The 17,379-nt window shown below is 33.3% G+C and overlaps 1 protein-coding gene across 13 annotated transcripts in view; it reads left to right on the top strand.

Annotated features, from left to right (window-relative positions):
- The window catches only part of nrxn2a (neurexin 2a), a 497,417-nt gene that overhangs the window by 108,774 nt on the left and 371,264 nt on the right, over window positions 1-17,379 (top strand). For 10 of the 13 annotated variants that reach the window (XM_051093387.1, XM_051093386.1, XM_051093393.1 and 7 more), the window contains one exon: window positions 14,960-14,974. The exons of the other annotated variants lie outside the window; for them this stretch is intronic. In XM_051093387.1, coding sequence (XP_050949344.1) covers window positions 14,960-14,974 — 15 coding nt within the window. The remainder of the gene's footprint in view (window positions 1-14,959; window positions 14,975-17,379) is intronic. 13 annotated transcript variants of the gene reach the window in all.

Genomic DNA, 17,379 nt, shown 5'->3' on the forward strand with positions numbered 1-17,379 from the left:
AATGCATCGTGTTTGTTTATTCTCCTGATTTTTAAGGATTCAATTGGCTCCGTTCCAAAAACCTAGTGAGCTGCCTCGCTGCCTAATGCCTACATAAACAGCTTCCTTCCAAGGCAGCATCCTAACCATAATGGATCCTCCTAAGTGACTGACTTGGAAGTCTCCGCACAGGCAGCAACTCAGCATGCCACACGAGTAACATTCTGGAGACGTGACTCACAACTGATTCCGGTAGAGTTTAGTGTTAGTTTGTTGCTAAGCTACTGACAAGCTTATTGCACACAAATGTTTAATTTATATATTTTAATATTTTAATATATACAATCGGAGTCATTATGCTGCCTACCTTTTGGAACACTGTGCCTTAAAATGCAGGCAGGTTAATATGTTTTAGAACAGAACAGTTGGATGACAGTATAGGCTTCTCTCAAAAGCATGCTGTCTGCCCACCTGGAGTAATTTGACCTCAACGCAGTCAGGTCCTTGATATTATTCAGACGAACTGTACAGCTTTTCTTTTTTCAAAGGATTATATCGTTTCCTTGGCCCCAGAGTCAGTTGAGGTCAAGACAAGAGACGGCAGTGAAAGAGGAGACTGCCCCTGTGGGCTCTGAAGTGTAATAGAGACTTTTAATTACAGTGTGGGTGGGGGGAATTCGACCCGGCTTGTTAATTATTAGGTACTAATGAGTGACCTTAATTACTAGAAAGGATGCGGGACAGTAGTCTTCAGTTGACTTTATTTACGTTGCACCTTTAACCATTTAAAGCGAACAAAAAACACTAGAAGCCTATAAATCAGAAATTAGGAACGAGAGCAGCAGATGACCCGGCACGCGTCTTTGTTCCAGCCTTTGTCTTTTGAGCTGCAGCTCTACACAGAGAAACGAATGCAGCTCCGATTGGCGCTGAAGGGATACAGGCTCATTTTTCTCGGCTCGGCCTCTGGCTGTGCTCGCAGATCAAACGCGGAGAGATTGATCAGTTGGAGAAAAAAGGGACTTTTTTTTGGTCACATTTGCTGGGGTCTCATATTGACTACAAAACTGGAGGGAATTTGGATGTCAGGTCTGATACAGTATGTTTTGCTCAAACACAAAGCGTTTGGAAATACTCTAGCAGCTTACAGAAATAATAATAATAATAATAATAATAATAATAATAATAATAATAATAATAATAGTAATAGTAATAATAATAATAAAGCACCATCACAATTGTGATGTTATTACATATGTCAGTAGATTGTGATTCAATCACAGGATAAGTTCCACAGTTAATATTCTAGACAATTTGCATAGTATTGGCAGTTACATTATTTTATTTTATAATTTTATTTTATAATTTTTTTTTTAATTTCAAGTAATAAGCCAGAGAATAGTCATTAGCCAAAAACAACTTTTATTTTATTTTATTTGAATTTATTTTCAATTCAGTTCAGTTTGATTTTATTTTCAGTTTTATTTTATTTATGTATTTTAATTTTAATTAAACTTAACTTAACTTAACTTAACTTTACTTTACTTTACTTTACTTTACTTTTATTTTATTTCAAGTAATAAGCCAGAGAATGGTTATCATCCAAAAACAACTTTTATTTTATTTTATTTTATTTTATTATTCTATTTTATTAATGTAATTTAATTTAATTTAATTTAATTTTTTAATTTAATTTAATTTTACTTTATTTATTTTATTTTCAATTTTATGTTACTTTTTATTTTATTTTTTATTTAATTTAATTTAATTTTATTATTTAATTTTATTTTTTGTATTTAATTTGATTTAATTTGATTTAATTTTATTTTATTTAAAGTAATAAGCCAGAGAATGGTCATTATCCAAAAACAACTTTTTTTGTTGTTTTATTTGAATTTATTTTTTAATTCAATTCAATTTAATTTAATTTTATTTTTTAATTTTATTTAATAATAATAATTATTAATTATTATATAGTAATAAGCCAGATAATGGTCATTATCCAATCTTTATTTTATTTTATTTTATTATTTTATTTTATTTTATTTTTTAAGGTGAGTAATAAGCCAGATAATAGTCATTATCCAAAAACTATTTAATTTAATTTAATTTAATTTTCTATTTTGTTTTCTATTTAATTTAATTTATTTTTTATTTTATTTTATTTTTTTAAGGCGAGTAATAAGCAAGATAATGGTCATTGTCCAAAAACTATTTTATTTTATTTTATTTTATTTTACTTACATTACTTATAGCATTCTCTAACAAAATAGCTTTCCTTTTTAACAATATCAATTTGAGACAGACTGAGATAACAATTTCTTTCCCCCTTAATAATGTTTGGTATGAGGTACATTATCACACAACATTATTTTTCCTGGAATGAATTATGTACTAATACGTTTTGATAAATGAAAAGATTGATGTCCTCAAATAACAAGTCATTTGTCTTGGAGCGAAGGGATGGGGGGCTCTAGCACTATCAAAGGTCTATACAACAGAAACATGAACAGATGGAAAGTGTTTTTTTCTTTTTTTTTTTTTCACAGCTTTTCTTTCATCACTTGTGAAACTTCCCTACACGATACCGCCGTAACCTTATTCAATGTGCCTATTCATCCAAAACAAGAGTAATGAACGCAAGCTGCTAATTGGAAAGAAAATGTTTTGGTAAACAGTAATGTGTCATGGTTGCAACAACGTCCCAATGATGTTTACTTTGCCTGAATTCATTGCACTGTAATGGTGCCTTGATTCAACTCCGAATACTTTATGTTGAGCTCCCATCCCTTCAATCAAAACATTTCTAATTCAGCACAGCAAAATGTCACCTTCAGCGAGAGCCTTGCGCCCACCCTCATGACAGGCAGCGGCGTGAAGAGCTTTTATTTGAAAATAAACACATTTGTCAGCTAGTGGTTAGGCTTTAGCTCTTCTTTTGCTTTTTTCCTTAGCTTTCTGTTTTTGACATTGACAGAAACGTCTGCTAAAAGTTTTCAGATAGCTTCCATTCTTCTGAAAAGATTTCCACCATAGCAGAAGAGATGTATAGCTTAACTGTATACTAAACAGATGTCCAAGACCACTAGTGAAAATGATTCAGATTTATATCATTACAAATTATATTAGCAGCATTAAAATTGGAGTGAAAGCTGAAGTAAAATATTAACACGAGTCTTCATTTATTTAGTATGCCCCTTTTTGCTCTGAAGACAGCAGCGCTCAAACTGCATGAACTCCAGGAGTTCATGTAAAACCCGATGATCATGTTGTTCAGCATAATTTGAGAATGATCTAAAGAGCAAAGACTTGTATATGTGCATACTGCAGTATAGGGTTTTATACATAGTGCTTAACCTTGGGTTATTGCCATTCTAAACCTTGCTTTTAAGCATGGGTAAAAGTATGTCTCGCACTAGTATTAATACTCCTTTGTTAGAATACGACGTTAGAATGTTACAACTAGATGCTTAGCAACAGACACCTAATTGCATGCTTTATATTCACATGCTTTAGACGGTCACGGAAAAACTGCGTGCTGTATAAGCAGTCGTTTTAGAGGTTGAGAGACGAATGTAAAATGCTGAATGAAAACGTGGAGAGAAAATAAATACATGTATTTTATTTTTACGTTTATAGTCCACCCAAAAAGTCCATTCAGGAAAGAACTGATAGTGTAGCCTTCAGTATAACATGTGGATGCGCAATCATAGAACAGTTATGCAAACGTAAGTCCGTTAGTAACGTAATCCACTTCATTACATATTTTAGTACAAACAGCTTGTGACACTCCAAAGACAAAGGAAAAGAAGAAACCACATCATTTGACTCCTTTAACATAATCCATTACATTACATATTTTAGGTAATATAAGCAAACTGCTTTTTAAGTTCCTTTTAGATTGCTTTTGACCAAACTCATCACACTGATTTGATTAGCATAATCTTTTACCATTTTGATTATAAAAATACAATGTATTATTCATTGTGATTAACGACGTGAAGTGGATTGAGCATTACATTACGTCAAGGTTTACCAAACTGGGGATTGTAAAAGGAACTGCAGGTTAAACTGAGTTTAATAAAAAGCTAATAATTAATTAAATCACAAAAAATGCAAAATTGAAATAAATCATTTTAAAATAACATTTATTACAAAAACCTGCAGGCCATCTGACTATAAGCAGTGCCTGAGACCTGTAAACATGCAAATGTGATCATTCTTATGTCATTATACACAATTATACATGTCAACTATAAAATAACCAGTGAATGTTAGTTTATTTCATGAATTTGGGTATAATTACTGAAGGTTAAAGGTCGGCCCACTTTACCTGAATCCCACTGGCCCACTTGAGGTGTTGTGTTGCTGGATGTAATAATGAACATAGTGGTCGTCATTTACTCCCGACATCTGAGCCGCTGAAGATGCAGTAGATTACGTTTGTTTGTGAAGGGAATGCGCTTCCAGATCTACATATATCCGTCTATGTTCGCACGAATCATTCGTGATCCAGCTTCACTTACAGCAGAAGTGAGTATAAGGGTTTTTTATGAATCTCTGCAATCACCTTTCCTAATAACATGCTATTAGCAAGTTTCGCTGCTAAACGCGCTAAATGCGCTAAATGCGGCTAAAAGTAAACAATCTCTCATAGCAGCACGTCACTCCACAGAGAGACGAGAGGGGCGGGGTGAGCAGAGCTCATCTGCATTTAAAGGAACAGTCCCTCAGAATGGGATGATTTTTGAAGAGCTCATTTTGACAAGGTAAAAAGGGTGTTGTTTTACACAACCATTGAGAATTTTTAGCCAAAGTATATTGCAGACTTTTCATTAAGACCCTAAAGAATCATATCAATTTGTGGAAAATGGGCATCCGATGACCCCTTTCATTTTTGGAATCTGATTATGTATTTCTGATTACATGTAATCAGTTACTACCAGTGGCGGCATTTCACAAAACCATAGGGTACACTGTAAAAAACAATTTGTTGAGTCAACTTAAAATAATTTGTAACCTGGCTGCCTTAATTTTAAGTTCAGTCAACTCAAAAAAAAGTTTATTCAACTTGAAATGTTAAATTATACTAAGTAACAACTTAGATATTTGAGTTGAATCAACTTAAAATTTTAAGGCAGCTGGGTTACTTACCCATCTGTTAAGTTTAGCAAACACAAATATTTGTAACTAAGTTGTTACTTAGTACAACTTAACATTTCAAGTTGACTAAACTTATTTTAGTTGACTGAACTTAAAATTTTAAGGCAGCAGGGTAACAAATTATTTTGAGCTGACTCAACAAATTGTGTTTTTTATTTTTTACAGTGTATGGCAGTGGTGTTGTCGTTTAATACACTTGGTTAAAATCTCATGATATAAACAATGAAGCGCTATATGCAGAGGATAATCAAAACATGCAAAAATATATTGGCTACAACTAAAACAAACTCTTCTCCGCTCTTCAAATGCACAAAAACATTAGCCTTTACAGACGTAGTGTTTCTTGAGTAAAGTAACTGTATTTATTCAAACATCAGTTATTTATTTATTTGTAAAACCCTCAAACAGACATAAAGATGACCAATAGCACAGATTTAAAATAATAATAACAAAATGTAATAGAGATATAAAGTTTGGATAATTTTACACGGCCCAGCTGTAGGGCCCCGTGATTTCCGTGATCAATCCAGTCGTGGAATCCAGTCATAAAAACGGAATTTACTGAATAACGCGGAATGACACGGAATTTGTCAAAGTTTGAATTAATTAATCAAAAGCAGGTCATTACATTTAAATCAAACCGCAATATGGACTAGTATATGTAAATATTACGCCACAAAATTATATATTACATTCTGCGTGTCTCTGTTTTAATGAATGGAGCAGATGAGTGGTTTTGTTTACTACAAACACTGAAGCGCGCCTGGCACTCATGGTGATTTCAGCATCTGTCGTCTCACTAAATGAGGACATAAATACGTAAATAATATCTGCTGAGAGTCACTTCATGAGCATTTGACTGTTCCATTTTAGGAAAACTAGCGTTATATCATATACACACAGAAATGTAAAGGCAGACACGGCAACCTGTCAAAATAAAAGTGCGGTTTAACTTGAAGACATTGTGCCAGATATATATTACTACTATTACTATTACTACTACTACAGTGAAACAAACATTATTTTTTAGGGTATAATCACACAACATTTCTTCCATGTTTTCATTTTAATAGTAAATTCCCCTTTGTTTGCCAAAACAAAGTTTGCTTAATTTTTAATAATTAAACGATAAATGAAATTAATGTTTTATGCCTTTATTTAACAACCAGAACATTTTAAATACACAATACAGAATTTCTGAGGGTAAAAAAAACTATTTTAAGAATAAATTTTAATAAATTAAGTATAATTAGACATGCTAAAACACAGAATTTGATAACAATAACACATATGGTGAGAAAAAAATAAAACGTTTCATAGGGCCCTAAACATGTCATTTTTCTTAAACCTTTATTAAATTGATGGGAAAATTTCATGATTTTAATTAATTAGACATGCTCTTTGATTAATAAAATTTAATTTAACCATTAGAAAGGAGTTGAGAAAAATTAAAACAGAAAAAAAATGGAATCCAGAAAAATTAAAATGGAAAAAAACGGAATTTGGAAAAAAATAAAATGGATTTCACAGGGCCCTACACCTGACTCGGCTAGGTAGGGTATGGCGACAGTCATACTCTGCCATATGAAAATGCTGCCCCTGGGTACTACCCAGCTCTGTGTATAGATCTTTACATCATTGGTAAGTTAGCTAAAAGGATAAACCCAAATTGGACTGTTATTATTGACCTTAATTGCCCCATCAAACTCAGATGGTGAAAAGGTTCACAGAATAAAGCACACTCTTTTGACTTATATTTCAGGGCATGAGCTAGGAAAATATTACCAGAATCTTATTTTGCAATATTAGTAATTTTATTTCACGATAACACTTTATATCATGATATAGTCATTTTTTTTTTTTACTTTATCTTTGTTATTAATAATAAGAGCATAGATGCAAGTAGGGGTGTGTGAAACATATCGTCTACGATAGTATCGTAATTGTTGTTTAAACGATATGCAATTTGACATTAGTACATGAGTATATCACAAAAAACAAACAAAATGTTAGACTACTGCGTGAGCACATTTAGAATTCTTGCTTTCAATGCATTATTTAGTTTATTAAAATCCATTTAGAATTCCCCAAAATTCAAAATAAGGGGGCAAAAATGTCCCCGTGTGACTTTTAGCTCAATACACAAGAAGTTAATATTAAAGGAGAAGTCCACTTCCAGAACAACAATTCACAAATGATTTACTCGCCCTCTTGTCATCCAAGATGTTCATGTCTTTCTGTCTTCAGTTGTAAAGAAATTATGGTTTTTGAGGAAAACATTTCAGTATTTTTCTCCATATAATGGACTTCATTGGTCCCCCGATTTTGAACTTCCAAAATGTAGTTTAAATGCAGCTTCAAAGGGATCTAAACGATCCCAGCCAAAAAAGAAGGGTCTTATCTAGTAAGAAGAAAGAAAGTGCAAGTCAAATGCTGTTTACAAACAAAAAGGCACAACGATGTCAGACGATTCTGAAGTTGTAGGAGAAAATAAGACGGAATTTTTTGATATACTCTGCCTTTTTGAGCCGGAGTACACAGACGATGAACTTTGTGATTTGTACACTGTAAAAAAAAAAAAATTGGTGAATCAACTTAAAATAATTTGTAACCTGGCTGCCTTAAAATTTTAAGTTCAGTCAACTCAAAAAAAAAAAAAAAAGTTTATTCAACTTGAAATGTTAAATTATACTAAGTGACAACTTAGATATTTGAGTTGAATCAACTTAAAATTTTAAGGCAGCTGGGTTACTTACCCATCTGTTAAGTTTAGCAAACACAAATATCTAAGTTGTTACTTAGTACAACTTAACATTTCAAGTTGACTAAACTTATTTTAGTTGACTGAACTTAAAATTTTAAGGCAGCAGGGTAACAAATTATTTTAAGCTGAGTCAACAAATTGTGTTTTTTATTTTTTACAGTGTAGTAGTGATGGGAAGTTCAGATCATTTTACCGACTCGGACCTTTAAGTCTCGTTCAGCAAAATGAACAAATCTTTTTGTTCGTTTTAGCAAAATATAAATAAAATGTTACGTGTTACTTCCCTAACACATCTACTGCTTACACAAACGTTGATTACACTACAAACAAGACAAAATTATAATGCTATAAGAAACAGAAAAGGTTAATTTATTGTTTACCTGGGTCTTTAGTCTATGATTAGCTAAGTTTTCGGGTTTGAGTCGTTCGTTCATCATGTGACGGCCCCATAAGATGAACAAATGACTCGAAAAACCCAATGACTCGAAACAGGTGAACAGGTGAACCAGTACAGAACTTAATAGGATGTTGCACATGTGCGACTGAACGAATCACTCTCGAGACGACTCGTTCTTCCCGAGTCACATTAAAGATTCGTTCAAAATGAACGAATCATTCTAGAACGACCCATCACTAATTCGTAGCATGGTGGACGTGCATCCCAGAGCCTGTGCTACATGAGCTTTTGTGCTTCAGGTATACAATTTTTTATTTTTTGAAAAAAATGACCGACCGTTTCGCTAGATAAGACACTTCTTCCTCAGCTGGGATGATTTAGAGCCCTTTGAAGCTGCGTTTAAACTACATTTTGGAAGTTCAAAATCGGGGCACCAATGAAGTCCATTATATGGAGAAAAATCCTGAAATGCTTCCCTCAAAAACTGTAATGCTCCGCCCACAAAAAACATCATCACTGTTTGTAAACACTGAATTGGTCTATACCTTTTTAGTACCAGTCTATTGTGCAATGCTAGTACAGTGTGAAATGTCAGTTTATGAATACCCAGGATGTAAATTATTAGCAGTTTTTCCCTTGAGTTATTTTCTGTTTATTTGCATCGTTTTACATGAAATGTCATCAGATTTTCAACCAAAACCTATAAATGCTTACAAAAAAATTAGAAACATATTTCATGTATTTATTAAAGTTATGTAACAAACAATGTCCCTGCGGGGAAAAAAAAATCGCATTTTTAGAGTCAAAGACTAGTTACACTCCCATTAAGTGGCAATAACCGCAACAGTTCCTGTAGTTATGTCTAAGCATTTCACATCGCTGCAGAAGATTTTTGCGACCCACTCTTCTTTGCAGAACTGTTTCATCCTAGTGACATTTCAAAAATACTTTCTTCACACCTGAAGATCGCATAATTGAAACCTTGAACGGCAAAGAAATAAAAGGGGCACAATTTCTGTCCATTTTCCCACCAGAATCTCTCTGTTCACTGCTGTAGTCCACAACAAAATCATTTCATACAGTGTTAACAATGTTTACAAACTTCAAGAATTGAGAAGGGTGCAATACTATTTTTATTATTGCTATTATTAATATATAGCCATCTGGTTATGGCAGTATGTTATCCCTGACTGTGTATTATTTAATATATATTTTGTGTTGCTTATATATGATTACACTTTCCTAATTATAATATTAGTAAAGACACATACTACCCACAAATTGTTAAGTGATGAATGTCTGCTTCAGGTGGCAAATGTACTTGTTTAACAACAAGACTGCTCTCTTTACGACAGCTAATCTTGGAAACACTTTGCCTGTTGTTGCCAGCTGGACTTAGAGAGTGAGTACATTCATCATTTCCCATGACTCCAGCTGAGGCAGACACTCATATGGAGAAGGGAAAATGTGACATTTGTTAAAAGCATGTTTGCAATTACATACATTAGCAACAGCCTTTACTGAGACAGCTTTAACGCATTATTCAAAGACTATTTAATGTATATTAGCATTGATCTTGGCATTTTTGCAGCCTTGATACGGTATGTAGTTCTGTGTCTGTCTCTCCCGTGAATTCCCCTTTAGTATAGCAACAGGAACACGAAGCGAGCAGTGCTGAACATTATTTTTTCCAGGCCTTACGAATGTGATCATTTACTGTAGAGGTATATAATCTCAGCAAGCGAGTCTAAGCAAACCACAGGGCATCTGACCTGCTGAGAGAACTGCTGCAATCACTGATAGAAGCACAAAGTGATATTTTATTTTATTTTATTTTATTTTATTTTATTTTATTTTATTTTATTTTATTTTATTTTATTCCAAGTAATAAGCCAGAGAATGGTCATTATCCAAAAACTACTTTTATTTTGTTTTATTTTATTTTATTATTACTTTTTATTATTATTATTTTATTTTAAGGCAAGTAATATGCCAGATAATGGTTATCCAAAAATTATTGTTTTTTATTTTATTTTATTTTATTTTATTTTAATTTATTTTTTTTATTTTATTTTATTCCAAGTAATAAGCCAGAGAATGGTCATTATCCAAAAACTACTTTTATTTTGTTTTATTTTTTTATTTTTTATTTTATTATTATTATTTTATTTTAAGGCAAGTAATATGCCAGATAATGGTTATCCAAAAATTATTGTATTTTTTATTTTATTTTATTTTATTTTGCTATTTTATTTTATTCCAAGTAATAAGCCTGATAATGGTAATCCAAAAATGATTTTATTTTGTTTTATTTTTTTATTCCAAGTAATAAGCCAGATAATGGTTATCCAAAAATGATTTTATTTTATTTTATTTTATTTTATTTTATTCCAGGTAATAAGCCAGAGAATGGTCATTATCCAAAAACTACTTTTATTTTGTTTTATTTATTTATTTATTTATTATTATTTTATTTTAAGGCAAGTAATATACCAGATAATGATTATCCAAAAATGATTGTATTTTATTTATTTATTTATTTTATTTTATTTTATTATTATTTATGAAATGGAATGGAATTGAATGGAGAGATTGTGTGTCTGCCAGACATTTTCTGCTGGAATCAGTATAAGATTGCATGTGTGAGAGATGGAGGCTAGCTGTCACAAAAAATGTTATTCTTTGCATTTTGTTACATAATATGACTTTAGTTGTCACAATGGGACCTTGCTGTTTATAGATAAAAGTTTACAAAAAAGATTACAAATACAATTTGAAGTTACTTTTCAATATGGGCAATATGGCAAAAAATATCACATCACAGTTTTTCTCAGGATAATCACGATTTAAGATTTTAGCATGATTCTTTGTCATGCTGGTTTTAGTATGCTGCAAGTTGTCTGAGCAGTACAGCCAAACTAATTTCTTTAAAGTCTTACAAGGTAACAAAATATAAAATAAAATGTGGGAGTAGATAAAAATCTTTATTAAAAAATAAGAACAAAGATACACATTAAACATATACATAATATACAAATAAAACAAACAGTGCTTTATTTTTCAGGTACAGTCGGCATATTTAGCAGTAGCATTCGTGAGATTGAATGATCCAATATACAAATAAAACACTATACATATTTCACTGTGTAAATTATACATTGATTCTTATTAAAGCAACTGTGTTAGAGTTCTTCAGTCAAGAGCAGTCAGTGATTATTTTTTCTCTTTGTTTTTTTTTGTCGTTTTATTAACATTAAATGGATAGTTTACCCAAAAATGAACATTCTGTTATCATTTATTCACTCTCAATGTGTTTAAGCCTGAATTAGTTTCTTTCTTCTGTTAAACATAAAAGTTACTTTGAAAAATGTGGGTAACCAAAAAATTTCCGGTCCCCAGTGGCATCCATAGTATTTTGTTTCCTTCTGTAAAAAGTCAATGGGGACAATCTGTTTGGTTACCCACATTCTTCAAAATATCTTCTTTTGTGTTCAGCACAAGAAAAAAATTAATATGTTGTTTGGGACAACGTGAGAGTGAGTAAATAATGGCAGTATTTTCATTTTTGGGTCAACTAACCCTTTAACAACAAGCGCAGGATGTTTAGTACTATTAAACCAGGGGTCACCAAACTTGTTCCTGGAGGGCCGGTGTCCTGCAGAGTTTACCTCCAACTTTCCTCAACACACCTGCCTGGAGTTTTCAAGTATACCTAGTAAGACCTTGATTGGCTGGTTCAGGTGTGTTTGATTAGGGTTGGAGCTAAACTGTGCAGGGACACCGGCCCTCCAGGACCGGGTCTGGTGACCCCTGTATTAGACTGTTGTCTCTTTAAGAGCTGCACGCATCTAATATACAGGCACACATCCATTTTTCTCTCAACTGTTTACTTTCACTTTAGACATAACCAAATGTGTTTATATGTAAACCTTGTGTGTTTTTGACATTCTTTACACAATCACATGCAAAAGATAACTTAGTCCAGTAATCAGGTGCGCTTTGACAGGATTTTTACTGTGTGCATGTTTCAGGTTTACACGTTCAGAAAAAATGCATGTTAGAACAGCGCACAAATAAAAAGTGTTTAACTGGCAAAGCTTTAAAGGACATGCACATAATGTACTTTTGTATTGCGAATAAGCGAGTTTAACTCTACTGCTGAGTTAACATTTGATGTGAATGCATGTTGTGTTGTACAGTATATTGAGAGAGAGGAGCCAGAGCTGCAACTGATAGATTGTGCATGATACTACGATATTTCTTCAAATGGAGACATTTTAATCGCCCACGACCCCTACTTCCACATTATATCTTTATACTGTATGAAATGTACTTTAGCTGATTAGAGGATTTTGAGAAAAATTTGAACATAATCTGTTATGAATTTTTGCATGCGAAAGTTTACAGAATCTGTGAAAATGTGAATTATTTTAACAAAATAAGAGAGATCATACAAAATGCATGTTATTTAGTTCTGTCCTGAGTAAGATATTTTGCATAAAAGATGTTTATATGTAGTTAACAAGACAAAAAAATAGCTGAAATTGTTATAATAACCCCCTTCAAAAGTTTGGAGCACTTGGTTCTTTATATTGTGTGTGGTTACCTGGATGATGAGCCCAGCTGAGCACGGTTCTTCAGAAAACGTTTTGAATTTGAAGGTCAAGGTAAATTGTAGTTAATTTGTCTTCCGGGAAACATGCAAGTATCTTCTGTTGCTTCCGAAGGGCAGTACGAAATGGAAAAAAAACATTATTTCAACAAAATAAGAAAAATTTGGACATCTTCATCCTGTTCAAAAGTTTTCACGCCCCAGCTCTTAATGCATCGTGTTTCCCTCTGGAGCATCAGTGAATGTTTGAACCTTTTTTAATAGTTGTGTTTGAGTTCTTCAGTTGTCCTCAGTGTGAAAAGATTGATCTCAAAATCATACAGTCACTGCTGGTAAGGGTTCAAATATGCAAAAGATGCTGGAAAATTGAAGAATCTGCAGGACCTGGAGGATTTTTCTGAAAAACAGTTCTCAGTTTAACTGTTCAGAACAAACAAGGAGCTCATGAACAACCATGACAAAATAAAACAAAACAAACCAGGTAACCACACACAGTATTAAGAATTATTGTCTTGTGGACTATATGTAAACATCTTTTTATGTAAAATATCTTACTCAGGACAGTACTAAATAGAAAATAACATGAATTTTGTATAATCTCTCTTATTTTTGTTAAAATCGTTCACATTTTCACAGATTCTGCGAGCAGTTCCCAAACTTTTGCATGCCACCGTACGAAAAAACTATTGGCTAACACTTTACTTGAGGCCTCTATGTATTATGCATTATAAATGTATTCATAAGGTAGGCTGTAATGCATTATATCTGTTCATAAATAGTTGTAACCAAAGTTAACGTGCATTATAATATTTGAAGGTTTATGTGTAAATGCATTGTACTTTCTAAAGATATAACAGTTAATAGATACGCAGTATATTAAAACTTATTAATGAGATCATGCATTACAAGGCATTATTTATGCATTAAAACTAATTTTGTAATGCATTATGCATAAAGGTTTTAAGTAGTGTTACCAAAAACAAAACCATACCAACACATAAAACACGTGACAATTTGAATAATGTCGGTCAGTCTTGACCAGATGCTCTTGTTTTTGACCCTGTCAACTTTTCAGCTAAATCTATCATTCTCATGTAGTTTTGAATGCATGTCAGTGTGGTTGTACAGTGTTCATTTGTTACCCAAATAGCTATTACAAAAACATTATGATATTGGAATTTTAGTTTAAATAGATTTTGAAGACCAACATGCAAAACACAAATGTGCAAGACTTTAAAAGTCAACTTCTCTTTCACTGTTTATATGTTTTTGTAATTTTGTTCTGTATGTCTCCTTTTGGCCAAATTCTTTTGATGTTCCGGTTGATATCATTTCTGTGCACCGAGCACAAGAGGAGACATCATTATTTTAGGCAGACCTACTTTTCCTCTGAATTTATAAAATATTAGTTATACACTTGAACTGTTTGATTAAGACATAAAACGATTGAATTTTTTTACTCGGGGAGGTTTCCTGGACTCCCTCTCTACTAGCTGGTTTCCTCAGTATTACAGCCGTTTTGGCTGCCAGTGGAAATATGCTGCTTTTGTATTCATAGTTTGCAAACAGAGCAAAATGAATTCTTTCAATGTGAGTAATGTGGTATGTAAATTAGAGAGATTTCAGCGTTCACTAAAAGAACTTATACTGTAGGCATTCTGTCATTGGGCAGAACTATTTATAATGTTATGCACTGTAAATGTGTTTTATTTTTTATTTTTGGTGTGATGAATAAGTCCTCATAATCCATTATGACTTAATTTCTTTATTTTTAACTCGACCCATTTATTTTCCTCTGTGCTTTCCCCATAACAGCTCCAGCTTATTCATGTTCTCGTGAAAAATCAGTATGCGAGCCAGTTCAACAAGTCTCAATTGGATCCATTGCGAGTCTCGAGATATTAGCGATTTGCTTTCTGTAAGGACCAAAAATGTGACTAGATAAAAGAATGAGCAGAACTTGTGTTTTATGCATCTGTAATCTTTTAACCAAGTTTTGGAACGGTGCCTCTGACTTTGTACTTCTGACTTTGTCTTTCCACAGGTGATCCAGAATCAGGTAAGACTGCTTTTCTTATTCCTCTCAATTTTCATAATACATTCTCAACCCTCATCCCCTGAGAGAGCACATGGTTGCTGAAAGCTTTTTGATATGCACATTCTCTCTTTATAGTCACAGGGGCCTAGATGTGGCGTTCGGCGCGTATCCGTTCGAGATACGAGCAAGTTTCATAAGCAATTTTGATTTGAGCCAGTACCAAACACGTGGCTCGCCATTAACATTTGGACTCACTTTTGTCTTCTCTTTCACACTGAAGCTGGAAACGGGGACCGCTCGGTCGCTCGCACGAATTGAATCGTAATGTCCCGAGCGCGGGTTGGCTTTATCTGTCTATTACATCGGAACAGACAGTTAGAGTGGTCAGGGAGCTTTGAAGTGCTGTGAAAGCTTTTATAAATTTGAACGCTCTTACACACGTTACCCTTTAGACAACGGCACAAAAAAGATGTGTTTGAGGTGATTGACACACATGTTGGGTTTTCACATCTGTGCCTATCCACGCTGAAATAACCACATTTACCATCCCAGGCAAATATTCCAGTGAATTTCGTCACGCTGTATTTCGGGAGCTCAGATATATTCCTACATGCGGCTTCCGTTTAATTAGAGAACTGTATCACACATCTGAACTCACCGTATCCTCCCCTCCAGGTGACTCAAGATGAAAGACGAGCTGCTTTATAAAATAACATTTTCAGTGATTTGACAGACATTTCCAAGGGATGCATTAGCCATTAGCCACAGCAGTTAAGCGCACACACTCCACTCTAGGCTATCAGCGGCAGCTCTGTTATTAAACCCTGTAGTTCAGCACTCTGATCAGCTGCATTTGAATTTTCGAATAATGTCTAGTTTTTTTAATACAAGTTTCTTATGATTTTAGTGTTAATAAGACATGTTTCACAACATCAAATCAGCATATTAGAATTATTTCTGAAGGGCCATGTTACACTGACGTCTGCTGAAAATTCAGCTTTGATCACAGGAATAAATTACATTTTAAAATATGTTCAGAAAGAAAGCAGTTATTTTAATTTGTGATAATATGTTACAACCTGGTTTTACTGCTTTTGGTTTTGCAGCCTTGGTGAGTGTACAAACAATTATTATGGGAATTTCATAATTAATAAAGGATTAGCTCATTCAGAATGAAATTTACCTGATAATTTACTCACCCCAATGTCATCCAAGATGTTCATGTCTGTCTTCAGTCGAATAAAGAAATTAAGGTTTTTGAGGAAAACATTCCAGGATTTTTCTATATAGTGGACTTAAATGGGGATCAATGGGTTGAAGGTCCAAACTGCAGTTTCAGTGCAGCTTCAAAGGGCTCTACACAATCCCAACCGTGGAATAAGGGTCTTATCTAGCGAAACGATCAATCATTTTCTAAAATAAATAAAAAATATACTTTTTTCACCGCAAATGGTTGTCTTGCACTAGCCCTATTCGGACGGGATTAGTTTTCTAAACTACGTTTGAGTTTCGATTCTTAGCACCCAACGTCAGTGTTTTTCATATACCAATTCGGACGGGACTAAAATTCGGAGGGTCTGTTTTGTACATCTGGGAGTTGCAGAGATCACGTGCTCTGTATGTGTGAATTGCATATACACTTTAAAAAATTCTGGGTTAAAAACAACCCAACTTGGGTTATTTGGCAACCCAGTGCTGGGTAAATATTGGACAGAACACATGCTGGGTTATTTTGTTTTGTTTTTTTACCAAACATGCTGGGTTAGTTTAAAAATGATTATATTGCTGAATTAAAATGGACTGGAACTTATCAAAAACAAACACACAGAATTACTAGAGGCAACAGCAATAATCAAAAGATGAACATTTATTATTAAGCAAGAACACATGGACAAAATGCAAGACAATTTGAATTTATTTAGGTGAATACAGCATAGTTTACAATATTACATGCATTTAAACTTGTTTAACAAACATTTTAGACATAAAAAATGTAACATTTAAAAGTAGCATTTTAATTTTAGTGTATTCAACCGTTTTCTGTAATTGCTTTTTACAGAAATAGCGTTATAGTTCTTGACCGGTGTGTCATTGAGCTGGTGAAGGGGTAACTGTGAACTTCAGACCACGGTCTCGCATTTCACTGGTGACTGACCTGCCCATATACTGACATTAGAGAACATACTTTAATATTAAACTCAGTACAATAACAAATAAAATCCATTTATTTTATGCAAGGCAGAAGGCATTTCCATCTTGTAAAACAATCGCTGCTGACGCAGCTGACTGGCATCTCGTCCTTATGTTGTGTTGCATAAAATAATACAATTTACAGCACAGTAAAGACTTTATAAATGAAAAAATGTGTACAAACCTTTATTTCACTGTGGAAGTGCACCAAACCGGCAGCGATGAGAACTGCTCTC

This window comes from Labeo rohita, chromosome 21 (assembly GCF_022985175.1).
Source record: "Labeo rohita strain BAU-BD-2019 chromosome 21, IGBB_LRoh.1.0, whole genome shotgun sequence".
Classification (NCBI taxonomy): domain Eukaryota; kingdom Metazoa; phylum Chordata; class Actinopteri; order Cypriniformes; family Cyprinidae; genus Labeo; species Labeo rohita.